We start from the raw sequence: 16963 nt of genomic DNA on the forward strand, positions 1-16963 counted from the left end.
CAAAAAAATCAGCATGTCTTGGCTAAAGTGAAAATGAAAATAAAAGGCAAAATAATCTGGAATAGATTGATAAAAACTGTTATGAAAATGTTACATGGTCTGCAGACACTTGAAACATGTATGTGAGAGCCCAGTTCCACATGTGGCAGTGTTCCCACACAGCTCAGATGGACATCGTTGCTGATGTGGCCAGAGCATGCTTGGAAGAAGTAGTCAACTTGCAACATGCCTGGTATGCTTTTAATAATTAATCAGTTAAGAATCCACATGTATTTTCTGCCAAAGTACAGCACAATTCACCAGTCTCACTGGTGTCCGGGTACAAAGTTGTAGATTAGTCACTTATCTCAAAAATCCCCAAAACCAAATCCTAATAAACCACAAAACACAAACAGAAAAAAACCCCCAGAAATATGTAATACATAATTTCATAAACCCCAGGCGACAGCAGGTACAAACATTAATTCAAAGATTCTGGTTTATATACTAATACTTCATATGTCCTTCTTACATTCAGTCATTTATCATCTTGCCCAGAGCACAGGCACAGGGAGAGTCAACTGAATACACTGTCCTAGGGTACTCCTGGAGAGCACCAACACTTGCCTCACCAGTACCACTAAATGTGAAACATGAAACAGCCCCTGGGGAGGAAGTCTCTGGGATGGTAACATCAGCTGCTTTACCTCCCCTACATTATCTCAGTGACTCCAAACCACAGGAAAGGCAGAGCACACCACCAGCACTTCCATCAGAGCCACTTCCCCCTTTTATGCCAAATGGAAAGCAAAAAAATAAATAAAAGGTGGCCCATGATTTTGCACAGAAACAGAGCCTTGAAAGTCATCTGGGGCTCAGAAAATCAATGGCTTCTCCAGATAAAGGAATGCACCTTCCTCTGCCTTAATACAATCTAAGAAGGATGCACTAAATCTCACAGGGTCTTGTATCTTTTGTTCCATTCTTGTTGGGTTACTCAGGTGAGTGGTCCCTATGCAGAAAACTGAAGACAATTGTTGAGACTAAATATGATTAACCATTCACTGTGGCTAGTATGAGCTCTTCACTGTTAGAGCCAAGTGTGAAAAAGAGAGCTCTCATCTCTCATTTCCTAACTTCTCCCATAGTAAATGGTGGAGGAAAAGACATCCACTATGGTGTTCAGAGCAATGCTACCAGCTGTGAATTATACAGTAGCCTGAAAGACTGGAGGTGACATTTGGTCCTTCCTTGTTTCCTGAAGGAAAAATTTCTTTTTTCCAGCCAAGAAAACAGCCTGTGCATTTCTGTAATCCCATGCAAAGTAAAGACACAAATGTTATTATGTCAGAAAATAACTAAACATTCTGATTTGATCCCAGCTAACAGTGATGGTGCAGCAGCATACTAGTGCACATATAAAACCACCCCAGCAGAGACTCATGCCATTTTCTACCTTCCTTCCCCCAGCACATCATCATTACACTCCAGGTTCTGGAAAGCAAAGTAGAAGGGGAATGAGACAACATCATTGTAGAATATCAAAGCATGGTAGCCCAGGGCATATTTTTATGCCTTTAATTTGCAGTTTGTGCACCCATTTGGCATATGGGTGCAAGTTAGAAGTCATCTCTCCTTCTCATAGCTATGATTGATTTCTGAACATAAAAATCAGTCATGAACAACAGATTTCTGTGTAAATACGGTTGTGACTAATGCAATCTAACCCCGAGAATCTTGGTTCCAATATGAATACAAATAACAGTATCTGAAATTGATGTCTTCATTACATCCTTTGTTGTGAAAATAAAAATGTAATTCAGATCTATTGTAAAACTTGCAATAAACATGCCAGGACAAAAGAAACTGGAGCTGTTTTGGAAGCAGCTATAGCCTGTCTAAATCAGTCTTTTGTGCGCATGACTCCGACAGAGATGGATAGCACAGATTTCTTTTCAAATGTCTTGTACAGGAGAAAAACTCTTCAATGTCACTGATTTTATGTCTCTTTTCTATTTTGATCAACGACTGATAAATTATATGTATGTTCATAGGATGGAACAATAAGGTATGTTAGTCTGCCAGCAAGTTGTGGACATCACTTACATCATAACCTGGCTAATCAAGGTTCACATATAATTTTTCAACATCTTCCTGGGCTTCAGCTATCCTGTGCAAACAATGACATATTTATGCCAAGCTACAGTACATTTTTTTCCTGCTTAGTAATATTCCCAAGGATGTGCCCCCAGAGCTGCTTCTCCAGTCAGGTATTTTATGCACAACTACAGTTTCAAAACTGGATTTGATTACACAGCATTACAAGAAATTGTGACCTGAAATATATTTTTAAAATTTAACACTTAGTAACACAAAGGGTCAATTGTTGCTTGTTTGCCCCATTCTTGTTATTCCTGAACTGGATTAAAAAACAGCCTCTTCTTCAGTTTCCTTGATGTTTCAGCTGGCAAGTTAAACCCAGAATTGCCAACAAGGCAAACAGAAACTTGATAAGAACTTTAAACTCTGCAGAGGGGAAGAGAGGGTTGAATGACTACATTTTTGCAGACACTGACAAAATTCAAAGTGCACTGGACTCTCTGCGAGCACTACGAGATTTGGACAGAACTGCATACTATACAACTCCACCGACATAGTCCTGGATACATATTAATTAACTTAATTAGCCAGTGCCTCCACTGGAGGTGCTCACACAGTAGTTGTGGAAACAGAAAAAATAACACATTTATTTTGTGACATATACACTTAATGACGTTAGGCTGCCATTCATTGAAATTCTATCATCTAGCGGGGACTGTGTCCTCATGGTTGCCTGTCAGTATCCAAAATTCACTAAAATGTAACTCCAGAAAAACTCTGTATTTCATAACAGTATGCTTCAGCAAGTATGAATAATGCAATGTGTGGAATCTCAAGAGCTACCTTTATTATATTTACAGGCATCCAATGCCCCTGCAAAGTTGGTGATGGTTTACCATTTGCAAAGTTCAATCAGAACAGCAAGTTAACGGAAGCCAAGTGGGAAAAGTATCACACGGATTTAGATACAGTCAGCCCTAAAATAATCCCAATATTCACACTCAGGAGGTAGTGAAACAATTTCTTTACTCAGCTGAGAGTGTGGAAAACGTAAGAGAATGATCAGAAACATAGTGGTTCCTTCAGAAAGGACCTGCTGTGGGCAGTCTTTATAACTTGGGCCTTCAAGAAGTGGGCTCACTGCAGTAAAACAGTGCTTGCCAACGTATGAGAGGAATGACAAGTACAGGTAAGACAAAGCATTCACAAAAATCACATGTATGTGATTTGAAATCCATGTCCCTGAGTGTTGTGCGTGTTTGGGCAAGGAAATCATCCAGTTTATGAAGAGGCTGTTTCTGTACCAAGACATATCATTGATGCTAAAAATGCCAAGACACAACGGACAGAACAAAATTAGAAATGAACTTCACAGTGCTGCCTCCACATTCTGAATACTCTCGTCCATTTATAGCCAATTTCTATTAGATAATGTGAACTTCAAGAAAGCTTTACTGAAAAAATATAGCCTTTTATAGAGAGGGCTAATTTGTTACCCTGTGCACACAAAGTAGTGATACTGTTTTGTTCACTGAGAAAACATGCCACATCATTTTTTCTTTATCTGTGTTGTAGGAAAACACACAGGAACAGTTAAGAGTCAGCCTGGCTCTGTTTTAAATGTCCAGAGTTCATTCCATAACCCTAAATTACCTTGCAATAAAAAGAGCAGAAGACAGAAAGTCAGCATGAACCAAACACGTCCACTGGCAGTAGAGCAAAAAGGGAAGATACAGATACAAGACTGACCATCATATTGTCCAGTGGTTCGAGGCAAGCAGAACTCCTGCCCTCTGAACTCAGTATTCACCTGGGAAACCTGACTGAGGCTGGAGAGCTCCAAATGAGGACACAGCCACTTTTAATATGTAGCAAATTTAATTCCATCCAAAAGTTTGCAGAAGAGTCACTATACTCAAGAGAAGCTGTACTGGTATGGAACATGGAAACCAAGTAAAACAACACTATTTCTGCTCGCCTATTTTCCTCTTCAGTCTCCTCTTTTTAATCAGCACCCAAGACCATGCATACCCATGAGACAACCCAGCCTACCTTACAATTTCAGGCAAACAGTATGACCTACATATACTCTGTAAAATGCATTAGCTTTTCTGCACTGGATTTTGGTGTTTATTCTGTTTTACATTTCATTTAGATGCCTTGTGACTCAAATAAAGATTAACTTTAGGAGAATCATATCAGTACTCCTATACACTACCATTCTGTTGTTTCCCTCCAGAAATACAGAGCTCTTACCTGTACATGAATAATCATCAATGCGTATGTATCCTGTTTTGCAGACACACATAAAGGATCCTGGTGTATTTACACACATGGTGTTCTCACGACAGTAGTGCCGTCCTTCAGCACACTCATCAATATCTGTGAACAAGGCAAAGAGGAACACAAGTCAAATTCAGCAGTATTTTTTGTAATCTCTCGCTACACTGCTGTTCACTTCCAGCAGTAGTGAGCCCGACTAAAGAGTTACAGCGCATTTTGGAAAGCTTTTGGCTGTCTGCTTTTAAAAAAAAACTGCTTGAAATATTCAAACAAGAGAAGCACCCTGAGTTTCTATGAACAGCTGTTAGTGGAGTTACAAAGAAGATTACATTGGCTTACATCTTTCCTTTTGAAGTGCCTCTGATGTTATTCCTATGATTTAAATAGGAACAGGAAAAAAAAAACCCCAGGGTCCCAAACAACTGAGCAATGGCCTCAGCACTGCAATGGCATCCATCACTGCACCCTGTGCAGTCCTCTCAGTCATCAGGACACAAACACACAGCTATATGCACACTATCTGCCTTTGATCTAACAGGAACTACTGTTTAGGAAGAAGCTTTAAGGAACATGGCAAGATCTGAAAGGACCCTGGAACTCAGTATAAATTTCTCTTAGAACTATCAAGTAGTCAATCCGATTTTTAATATATATAAACACATATATCTATATCTGCAAATATCTACATACATATGTATATATATCCACTGTACCTGTAAGAATCTCATTCATATAAAGATCTGCTCTGATAGAAAAAAATACAACTTGCTAAAATACTTGTTGGGCCAGAACACCTTTTGCAGTGTAAAGTCCTAGAGCAAACTCCCAATATAAATGACTGTAGCCACAAAATTCAAAACGAAATTTAAAAAATTGGTTTTTTACTCTCTTGGGCTTCAAAATTAGACATGTTTCTTTTAGCAGGTTATACTTCAATGGTAAGACAGAGAGAGCACTACAAATGACAAAAAAACCTTCTGCATAGTATTATTATACTGCAAAGAAGAAAAGCTATACTTATTTAGAAGTGCTCAGTAGCACACTGTTCCTGTAATACTAATGATAGACATCATTACTGAGATGCTCAGTACACCTATTTATATTGTCATGCAATGTGTCACTGAACCCTGCTACCAAAGTATGCTCAAAATCAAAAGGGCGGATTGTTGGCTTGGTTTTTTTCCTGCTCATCAGTTTTGACTTCCTCCTTGTTTTCAGTGATGTTTACAGCTGTCAGCGTTGAAAACAAAATCTCTGGATGGAAAACCATCTTGTTGCAGAGTCTAATGAGAGTTCAAGACAATAGACTGTATATATAAACTCAAACCAGGGTTGATTTCTTAATACTGCGATGCTAAATGTCAATGTTACTAACTCCTGTACTTTGCTCCTGCTTATCCCTCAATTCTTCTGATCTTCCCTGTGTCTTTAAATAACAGGAATTTACCAACTGCACTCATTGACCGCTCTTTTTTTCCCCCCTTTTGCATTCTTAGAAGATAATTTGCCTTCCTGTACAAAACAGTGTGACACACTGAATATTAGTGATTCTGTAGTAAGTTCTTAATTTCATTCAGTTTGGAAAAAAAAATTTCCACAGTTCCTCTGCCCACTGGCTTCTGCTGGAGAAGCTGGGCACAGTTGGCTACAAAACATGAAGGTGTCCACTGCAAAAGAATTTCATGACTGAAGTACTTTGGCTGGTTTCTTTCCCTTTTCCTTGTAAAATCTGCAGGCATGAAAGAATCATAGGTCTATTAAGGCACTTGTTTGGAAAAGCTAATTTTGCAATTTTTATGTACATGCATACTTGCACAAATGAACGTGTATTTACAGCGAGCACATGAGCACACTAAGGTTCCAAACACATTTTGTGAACTTCATCTAAGAGCACCACAAAAAAAGTGAAGCTATCATAAGACTACCACAGCTGGTTTTGCACAGAGAGTGGAACAGGGCACAGATCTCCTGACTCACAGATGTTCTGCAGAAACACAAGTACGCAGTTCACAAAAGCAGCCAGCAGTTACAACATATGCCTCAACCTCTACAACAAATGATGCAACTTGTGTTTTTCATAATTCCAGTTCACAACTCCATATTAAATTAATTGTGTTGATTTGTATTTAAGTAACAACATCAGTCCTCGAGTAATTAGAGGCCTTATGTTCTCAGCATCAACAGACTGCCGAGAAGCCAGTGCTGGCACCCTCAGAAAATTCTACTTAAAAATCCAAAGCCTCTGAAGCATTAAATAGAACTTTCTGAGAACTATACTAATGATTGCTTTGGCAGGTAAATAGCCACAGGAGACCCAAAATGTCAACAGTTTTTATTCTGCAGGGAAAAACTTGAAGTCAAAGCTCCTTTGATTCAAACCTCCTAATTTAGAAATGTTCTGAATAAAAGCTTTCATTTTGCCAACATACCACATATTGAGATTTTTGAAAAATGTTTTATTTATAATCGTCTTTTTTTTCCAAACCTTGCTTGTTCAACTGATACAAAAAAAAAAAAAATTAAAAAAGAAAACCCAGCCCACAGCTGTTCAGGTTAACTTTGAAGTGTTCATTTGGACAAATCTAATGTATTGTTTTTTTCAAACTGATTTGCAGAGATATTATTCACATTTTTTAAATGATCACTGGAAATCAAAACTCCCACCCAACTCTCTGTTATTGCTACTATCACAAGATCTTGTTATATTGGCTCCTAAAGGCTCTCTACACCATGGACCCACAGCAGATAAGAAGATGTTTTTACAAACAATTTGCAACTTTAATACTAAATAAAGATAATTAATATAAAAACCGGTAAAGTAACAGTCAAATGACAACTAGTCACACAGAGCTTGACCACACTAAAAGCCTGCAATTCCATTCCCATTTTGGCACTTCCCATGCAAACTTCAAATACATGAGGTTAAGGTATTACAGATCAAGGAGGACTGAACTAGGGCAGGTAATGAGCCCAGCATCTGTTCTCTTTCAAAGGTACCAAAATAAAAGCCTTTTCATCCTTTTCATTGGTTGAAAACACTGGTGTAGCCTTTTATTCACCTGTCGTGGCGTAAGCTCAGGTGGCAGCCAGGCCCCAGGCAGTCACTTGCTCACTCCCCAACCAGTGGGATCAGGGAAAGAATAAGAAGGATAAAAGGTAGAAAACATGTGGATTGAAATAAAGACAGTTTAATAGGGAAAGCAAAGGCGGTACACACAAGCAAAGCAAAACAAGGGACTGATTCACTGCTTTGCAATGGCAGGCAGGTGTTCAGCCAGCTCCAGGAGAGCAGGGGCCTGTCACATGTAGTGGCTACTGGGGAAACAAACACCATCACTCCAAACATCCCTCCTTCGTCCTCCTTCCCCCATTGTATCTACAGAGCATGATGTCACATGGTGTGGAATCTCCTTCTGGTCAGTTTGGGTCACCTGTCCAGGCTGTGGCTCCTCCCAACCTCCCAGGCACCCCCAGTCTCCTTGCCAGAGTGCTAATATGAAAATCAGGAAGGCCTTGGCTCTGTGTAAGCCGTGCTCAGCAATAACAAAAACACCTCTGTATTATCAACCCTGTGTTCAACACAAATCCAAAACACAGGCCTGTACTAGCCACTGTGATAAAATTAACTCTACCCCAGCCAAAACAAGCATGTCACCTTTAGATATAAATGCACAACAGAAAACCTTATGCATTTCCATATCTGAGAAATCCTACAACATTTATCTTGATTTCCTCCTGCCAAAAAGCCTAGTTAGCATATTAATGCATATTCAGGTCTCACTGTTCAGCCAGTAAGATGCTGAAGTCAGTTCAATAGGATGAATGCACCACTCCAATGGCTCTACACACTCAACAATAAAGACTTGTGTGCTTGAAGTCTGATGTGATACTGAGCCACCAGCTGTGATGTACTGACAACAGTGTAGTCATGGAGATCATCAACCTGCTCTATTCCCAGTGGAACAGATAAAAGAGGCACCTCTGTGAAAACTGGTTACTGCAAAAGTGTTCGGAATCTGAACTTCAGCAATTTATTTATACTTGCAAAAACATCAAAAGCAGAAAAAAAACCCAAACAAAATAAAAAAACCACGTGCCTTTCTTTATTCCCCCAAGCACTCAAACAAAATTTATGCAAAATATATAACCAAAGAAAAGTTTCCCTGTATCCCTTCTTCCTGTACCCTAATGAGTTTGCTGCCCCAGAGTCAAATTCCCAGTTATGTTTTACAATCCCATTAAGAAGAAGAGAACTTGACCTGAAATCTATAAATCATTGTTGACCAAAGCCTCACACTAACAAACAAAGCCTCTCCTTAGGCCTCCCTATACATCACTGCCTTTATCCACCACAAAAGCCTGCCAGAACAAATGAGTCTGGTACTAAGTCAGTAATTATGAGCTGTTATGAGAAGAGGCTACTCCCAGAATTGAGGATCCTTTATGGATAGTGTGCTGCCTCCAGCTACTTCCCTTAAAACACAGTAGTGATTTCTCTGGCTACTGTATACCTCTGTAAGTGTGACCAGGGAAGTGCTAAAACTCTTGCAGGATTTTTGCAACAAATAACATTAATTACCCAGGAAGAGAGGGAACAGGAACATGAAAAGCTTTATTTATAAAAGAAATTATTTCATAAACACATTAGAAATCACCCTAAATACAAGAGCAGAGTAGACACACCTACAATTTAAAACAAAACAAATAAAAACCCCCATGGGTTTTACGTTAATAAAACAACAATGTCTTCACAGCCTATAAATATCAAGCACCACATTTACCTGCTCAAGAGGCTAATGTCTCACACACACAACTTCATTAACACACCTCCATCCTGATCTGACGGCTCTGCTGTTAATCTTGGGCCTCACTGCTGAGAATCCCAAGGATGGATACCAGTAACAATGATCACAGCACAGGGCTCTCAGGCCCTTTAGCTTTATCACTACCAACCTGACTCATACAGAGAGACAAGCAGTGAAAGATTGAGACTCTCCTCTGGTCCCTGACCTAGAAAAAGGGCATCACAAAATCAGCAGATGCTACTCAGCAATTAAGGGACTGTGAAAATGAACAGTGACTGATCACAGCAATCAATACCATTAAAAAGGTAAATGAGGATTTAAAATCTTTAGAACAAATATAACCTGTTCTGCACCTGGAACAGAATCACAAAGAAAAGAAGTCCATTTTTTGTCATCCATCCCTCCACCAACAAGTCCTACTTTTCTCACTTTCTACCTCTGACATCAAGCTTCTCTGCTGTTTTCCTCCTCCAACAACCTTCTATGTAACTTTAGTCCCGTCTTCAGATCTAGCTCACTTTGTCTCTCCTCCTGTACTCAGCCCATCCCTTCACCCACCAGCAGCTCTTACTCCTTAAAAGGAAAAGAACAGGGCATAACTTTGAAGCAAGATCCCACCAGCTTACCCATCTGTGAAAGTATTGGGCTTTTTTATTTCCACCACCAAACACACTACCTTCCCAACTGCTCAAATGTTTAGTACACTAAAACTTCCTGGCTCAACTGCTCTAATAAAAATACTCCCAGTAGGTTCTCTCACACTTCCTTGACTGTATTTCTAAGCTCCTATTCTCTTCAGCTTCCCTTCATTTTCACCTACAGTCTGGTTTCAATACCTTTTTTGTGTTTTGGTTTCCATAACACTATCTTCTATGTGTCTGTTCTTGTGTAAACCCTTTCTCACTTGCTGTCTAAGATGACAAAATATCCTGGGGCTCTGGCACAGCTCTTGATCCTCCTCCTCCCACTACTATTTCTAGACTCTCCATCACCTGTCAAACCTATGGTTTAACTACTGCTGTTACCTCCAGTCAGTCACAAAACAACCACTGCACTTTTGTTTTGCTTTGCTCTATCAAATCCACTGCACCATTTTTTCCAACTGACATATTCCACAAAGGATCTAACCAGCAACTTCAATCAAAATTGTGTATTTTTTCACAGTGCTCCATATTATTTATTCCAGCTGACAACACCACCATAGTTGTTATCACTCCTACCCTCTACAGATAATTTTCAATTTTTTCTTCTCTTTACACCCTGTTCCTTTGGTGCTACCAACAGCCAGTAAAAAGTCTGGCTCTAACAGCAAAATTATCAAGAAGATGTATACAATCTACGTCCAAATTAATTTTTGCTTTTGGGGGCTTTTATTACTTTTATTTTTGCCTACCTTTCTAGACCTGTGTGTCTCTCCTCTCCCAAAGAGAAAAGCACTACAACCTAAGGAATCACAATTAATCTAGCCCTGTGAATCAGTTATAAGAACATACCCCACATACTGAGTTAAAGCATACAAAAATAACCTCAAGTATACACAAAGACCAAGAAGAGTAAAATAACCTTCCATTATCCCCACCATGCTGCTCCCAAAACAGAACCTGGTCATTAACAACTTCTGTAGCAATGCATAGCGAGTATAAGAAGAATTGGGCAGTTACTAGTGTATATTGATTTTTACTGAATTATTAACAGAGCTGTAGAGAAACTGGGCGAGTTGGATTATAAGTGTTAGCACTGTTGTAATTAAACTAAGAAGAGATTGTTATATTTTGACTAGACTGATAAAGCATCAATTAGACTAAAATTAAATTCTAACTATTGCTTCTTCACACAAGGCATGTTCTTTCCTAGCCCATAACTAAACTGCACAGATAACACATATACATATTGTATACATCTTGGTGCTTTTCCCTTCAAGCTATTTTAGATCTCTGATCTTTGCTTAAGTTCACGATTTCTCTGTGCATCTCCTGTGAGTGGACCATCAGGAAAAAAAATACTTTAAATAAAAGGACTCAAAGTCTAAATTCCTTGACAGAAGTTCTATATAGCTTTGCAATACAAAATATAACATTACAGCATTCAGAAATATAATTTTTAACAGTACAAAGAGTTGTTTTTATTTCAACTTCCCCCAGTTTTTGGAAAGGAAGACAGACTGTTGAGATAAAACTGTCCTTGTTAAAACATGCAGTAGGAGATATTGCTCAACAGCTACTTGTGAATGTGAGATTCTTGGAAGAAATTAAAGTCTTCATCTCAGTCTTGTGAAAACATCACTGGACTCCACACACATCACGTAGTTTTAAAAATGCGTATCACAGGAAAATTTTGAAAACAAATATTGTCCGCCATCATGTAATATTTTACTTGGCAAACTGCATCTTCTTACTATTTAATATCTTATAATTAATTCATATAGTAGTGTATACGTGATGAAACAAGTAATTATACATAGTTATTTGTCAGACATGAAAGCATCCTGGGGGGCCTTTCCTTAGGCTCCAAGTAACTAGTCTGATACAGTTGCATACTGAGAATAAAAAGGATGTTGTACATGATTAATTAGAGAATTCCAAAAATCAGAACAACTTACTGACACACCAGCTCATGATCCAACCCCCTTCAGCACTGCACTTAGTTAGAAATAGGTCTGTAAATCTGAATTGCAAAACAGTATTTTTCTTTTCTTATTTAAGTATGACAACTTCTCATCATTTTTAAGTGTGAATGTCAAGAATTTCAAAATACTTGCCACTCTTCATGTTTTTGTTTCCCCCCATTTCAAAAGGGTAATAAGGAACATCAATATTTTTATACAGAAATTACAAATATGTACCAGTTTCTTCTCAGGAAGACACAGCACAGATTGTATTGCACCAATGTATTTTAAAACTCCCTATTGGCAGACAGTAAAGACAGTACCTGTAAGCAGTGGTAAGGCCCCTGTGTGTGGGTTAGACTGTATTTGGGGTTTGGGTAGGGTCTAAACCATGCAGCGTATTCTTGTGAGCTCCCTGGTAGATTACTGCCCGTGTTACAGAAAAGCACTGGTATCACAACTCAGCTGTCTCTCAAACTGTGCCAAACTAGTTATGAGTACCATAACAGATACAAATACTGTGGCTGCTATTGCTCTGCACTCTTCATGAAAGAATATTTATTTTAAATTCAGTTTGCCTTAATGCAAGGCATTTCTGTGTCTTTGTTAAAACCCTTGGGGATCCAGCCTTTATGCATTGTTAAGATGCGTCGCACATTTAGACTGAGGTTTTAAAAGTTACAAAAGAAATCCAACCATTTGGCTGTGGGTACTTTTCACACACTGAAAGCACCTAATTTTTTCAGTAGTCACCTCCCAGCTAACAGTGAAAACTGGGCCAAAAGTAAAATAAGAATAAAACTAAGACTTTATTTTCTTTTCTCTTTTGCTTGGAGGTTGCAGGTCTACTTAATTGTATGGAAACTTTCACCTTAATTTCTCATTTGAAGCCAAAATACATCATATTTTTTTATTGCTAGTGGAAAAGGGCTGCTCTAAGTACAATAAAACCTCTCCTTACCAGATACTAGTAGCAAGGTTTTAAAGTTTTCAAGAAGCTCCCTGTATATGATTAATTTCAGCTTTTTGGTTTTTTTAATTGTAGTAATATCATTGTCAGTCCTGGCTATGGCTGGATGATAGAAAGATTCTGAACATAATTACTGCAGAAGTAAATAAAATCAAATAACACTGAATCACATCCTGCAATTTGTACACATACAAACTATCCCACTGCTACAAGTGGTGGAGCTATCTGTACCTCAGAAGGCACCACATTATATGAACTGGTGTCAGGGATACTGCTCGTGCACTTTAAGTTGGGAATAAGCTTTATTGTTTTCCTCAATTGAAGCAATGGCAGACAAAAAGGATTGGTCCCGCTCTGACACACTGACACATTAAAACTGCTTTTATAATTCTTCATATTAAGATTTCTCAGTAACATAATGATGGAAATAAGATGACAGTGCTTTTGATGAAAAAAATATCAATAATTAGTAACATATTAATAGTATTTAATATTAATGTTTCATTTTAATATTAATACCATTTAATTCCTTTTTTATAGAGATTTGGAAATAACATTCTGCCCTCCTGGAGTGAAAGGTTTTCCTTCTGCTTCACTGGTTTTCCAACCCAACTCCAAATAACTAGGTACTGACTCAAACACTGCCAGCTGATGGAGGTGGAAATCTTTATTTCTTAGCTATATGTGATACCATTGACACTTCTCACTTCCAAAAAATAATTTTTCTATGAAGAAGGCAGTGGGAGTAGCCTTCCCAGGTTCACAAAGCTGACAGTACTGTAGAGCTTTTAAGTAGGACTCTTACTGAAGAAACATGGTGCATACCACAAAGACAGCAAAGCTAGCAAATAGCCCAATACTGTCTGTTAAAGACCCAGAGGACTTAACAGAATATATTCTAATAATCTGAGGTTTATCTCCATTATGGAAGTCTCTTACTTACACTCTTCCCAATATTACACTTATTTTAAGAGAAAATATATTATTGATAACTGTACTTGGCCAATATGATGCAACAGTGTATCCCACTGCAATTTGACTATAACTATTTATCCTTTATAAGATTTCTTCTATTCACTAAAATCTGTGAAATTCAGATTAATTTTGAAAATTCACTTTTTTTTTTTTAATCCAGTAGTTAAAACCAACAAGATTAAACAAGAAGATAAACAACAGACTGTACTAATTAGGTAACTGAAGAAGTGCAAATTCATATTGTTGGGGAAGATGGTTAAATAATGCATTACTATTTTTAACAGGGATAAATCAGTAAACCTTTCCAAACAGAATCATAACATACAACTTTGAGCTAAGGGACACCTGATAAGGTCTAACCAAGAGGCATTTCTGATGTGCTCCAGAAATCTCTGTAAAGAGACAATTTCTCCTCTAAGGCTGCTAACTTCCCTCCACTGAAAATGATTCAAATCAAGCCAGCTTATTCAAAAGCAGATTTCTCAACTGAAAACCTTCTCCCCTCAAGGGACAATCATCAGTGAAGCTGATGTAATTCTCAAATCTAGACAAAGTCATTCAGTCTTTGGTCTAATTTCATCTGCTACACTTGAAACTGGGACAAACATGACAAGAGCAGAGAAACTAGAAGAGTTACTGAGGAAAAGGATAAATTAGAATATAAATGGAAAATTGTTTCACAAAAAATTGTTTAATAATTCTAAATTATGCCAGATTGTTAAATTAGCTGTGTTGTGTACAGTGCAAATAGTCCAACTAAGTTTCCAAATATCAAAAAATAAACATTATGGTCCACACACCCATAATGTAAATTTGTGATGTGTAGAGGGCTGACCCTGGTCAGCAATTTAGCACCCAGCTCCTTTCTTGCTCAACTCTTCAATGGGATGAAGGAATTAATGAAAAGAGCAAAAGTGAGAAAAAAAACTCATGAGCTGATATAAAGACCATTTAATAAGTGAAGGGAGACAGGAAAAAAAGTGACTCAAAGGTAACAACACTAGCTCCCACCAGCAGACTGATGTCCAACCAATCCCTGAAAACAGCCACACTGTACGCCTGTTTTCAGTACTGAGAATGACATCATAAACCTAAACCACAGCACCAGCCACAGGCTGCTATGAAGAAATTTAACTCTATCACAGCCAAGCTAGATATGTGACCTTAAACAGCCTCTGCATTACGCAAAATCCCCTTGATCAAGAAGTAAATAACCCAGTTCTCTCAAGTCATGCTCTGTCTTGGTCTCCACAAAAATTACTGTATTCTCCTGTCTTCTTTCTTGAGCTTCCTCTCTCTGTTTAATCAGCAATCCTTGGCAGTACTTCTGAACTGAAATCAGATTTTGCACAGAGATAGTTGAAATATGCTCCTCTACATGCATCAGATTATCTTTGTAGCCAAGAGTCACAACCTTTATCCTGAAAAGCCTTTTCAGCATAACTCTACCATCATAAAGCAGCAGGTATTGAACACTATTTGAAATATATTCCAGAGGGTGATCTTCAATTTGAGAGTACTGCAGATATTGCTTTGGGAAAAACTAATTACACTTCACCAGAACACCTGTTTTAGCAAGATGTTGATGTTAGGCAGGATGCTGTATTTAAAAGCACCTATGCCTGGGCAGCACAGCATAATCCATACACAACCTGCCCACAAAGTATCTCAAACTGCATAATAGCCTCAGGCAAAAAATAGATTGAAAAGTATTTGTAATAAGGCTTACAGCACGTAAATGAAGAAATACCAATTCTTTAAGTATTGCTTTACACAGTACTCTGAGGGAAAGCTAAATGTGATGTAAATATTAACAAATATTATAAAACAAAGTTATAAAAGTATCTAGAGATCACACAGCTTTGGAAAAGCACCGGTTCATTCCAGGACAGAAGCCAAACTCTTCCCTCATTCAGCTAAAATTTATGCAGCTTTTCCAGACCCACACTGAAACCAGCTTTGAGTGTTTTTATTTTTGTTCTTCTCCTTAAGGGGAAGTTCTGCCAGTGGGAGCATCACTATTTCTGTTTATTCTTTCAATTTTGACAGTGCTGGAGAACAAATCAGGATTGTATTTAGTGAAATGTGCCTCTAACACAGAACCAATGATATCCTATTTTGCAGTATATATGAAGTTTATGCCGTGCAAACACAGAAACAGCTCTCATATCTATGGGCTCTAGCCATTACAAAAAGGCTTCTCTGAAAGGCTTTGTGTTAACTCGACATTTCTATACCTGGCATTGCTTGCAATTAAAGACCAAATAATGGCAGAGTGAAGAAAGGGCATCCACTGAGAAAGGGAGGTTTCAGCCTTTCAAGACGAGGCATAGGATTCTGAAAAGACTTGGTGTTACACTATTGCTATTGTGCCATTTGCTGTTAGTTAGTTTAGTATAAGGCAAGAGTCCCTTTCCAGAAATAAAGAAAACCTCTGCTCAGAGAGACATTTGAACTGGGAAAGGGCTACAGTAATAAAAGCCCAACACTGGAGAAACATGGGTATTTCAGTCCCCTGCCCCTTATCTTCCACAAAAACAATCATAAACTTTCAATTTGTAACCTTCCCTACCATCCTTCCAGCACATGGCCCTCACAGTCAGTCAGGGATGGACAGTCAAGGCCAGGTCTGGACCCAGGTACCAACTGTGCAGAGCTCAAGTGTGGTGCCAACACTGCAGCTGGAGCACAGAACCAGCAGCAAAGCCAGGCTGGTTTGCCTGTTGAGGCAGCTTCACTGCAACCTTTTGGGAAGTGACCCAGCCTCCTGAGCTTTGCTCATGTGGGCACATCTTCCTAGTGTAACTTATTCCCATTACCTTCAACGTGAACAAGTGTTCCTGGATCAAGAACATTTTTAAGTGACAATTTAATGCCTTCAAACGTAATATGCAAAATGAGTATTTTTATGTAACGTGTCCCAAGCTTTTATTCACTTATGCATGTTCTCTGAAAACAGTTAAGCAGATTCATAATTACCACGCAGAACCAATGCCATTTGCCCATACAGGAACAACTGGGCCAAGAAATCTTCTCAAAAAATCATTATATTGAAAGCAGGTACTGCACAAACTGGTAAATCCTCTTATAATAAGAATGTATCAGCCTCACATATGATAATCTACTGTGTCCTCATCAAACATTTCACCCTCAATGCTGATAAAAAAGTTTATTTTCTTTTTATTGCTTCTGGCATGCCTGGCAAGTTCCACACAAAGCCACACACTCTAATGTGAGAGACTTGGA

The 16963-nt window shown here is 38.4% G+C and overlaps 1 protein-coding gene across 2 annotated transcripts in view; it reads right to left on the minus strand.

Moving 5' to 3' along the window:
- NELL2 (neural EGFL like 2) overlaps positions 1-16963 on the minus strand; it is a 141599-nt gene that overhangs the window by 60843 nt on the left and 63793 nt on the right. For both annotated transcript variants that reach the window (XM_068997901.1, XM_068997892.1), the window contains exon 13: positions 4336-4461. In XM_068997901.1, coding sequence (XP_068854002.1) covers positions 4336-4461 — 126 coding nt within the window. The remainder of the gene's footprint in view (positions 1-4335; positions 4462-16963) is intronic.

This window comes from Aphelocoma coerulescens, chromosome 1A, assembly GCF_041296385.1.
Source record: "Aphelocoma coerulescens isolate FSJ_1873_10779 chromosome 1A, UR_Acoe_1.0, whole genome shotgun sequence".
Taxonomy (NCBI): domain Eukaryota; kingdom Metazoa; phylum Chordata; class Aves; order Passeriformes; family Corvidae; genus Aphelocoma; species Aphelocoma coerulescens.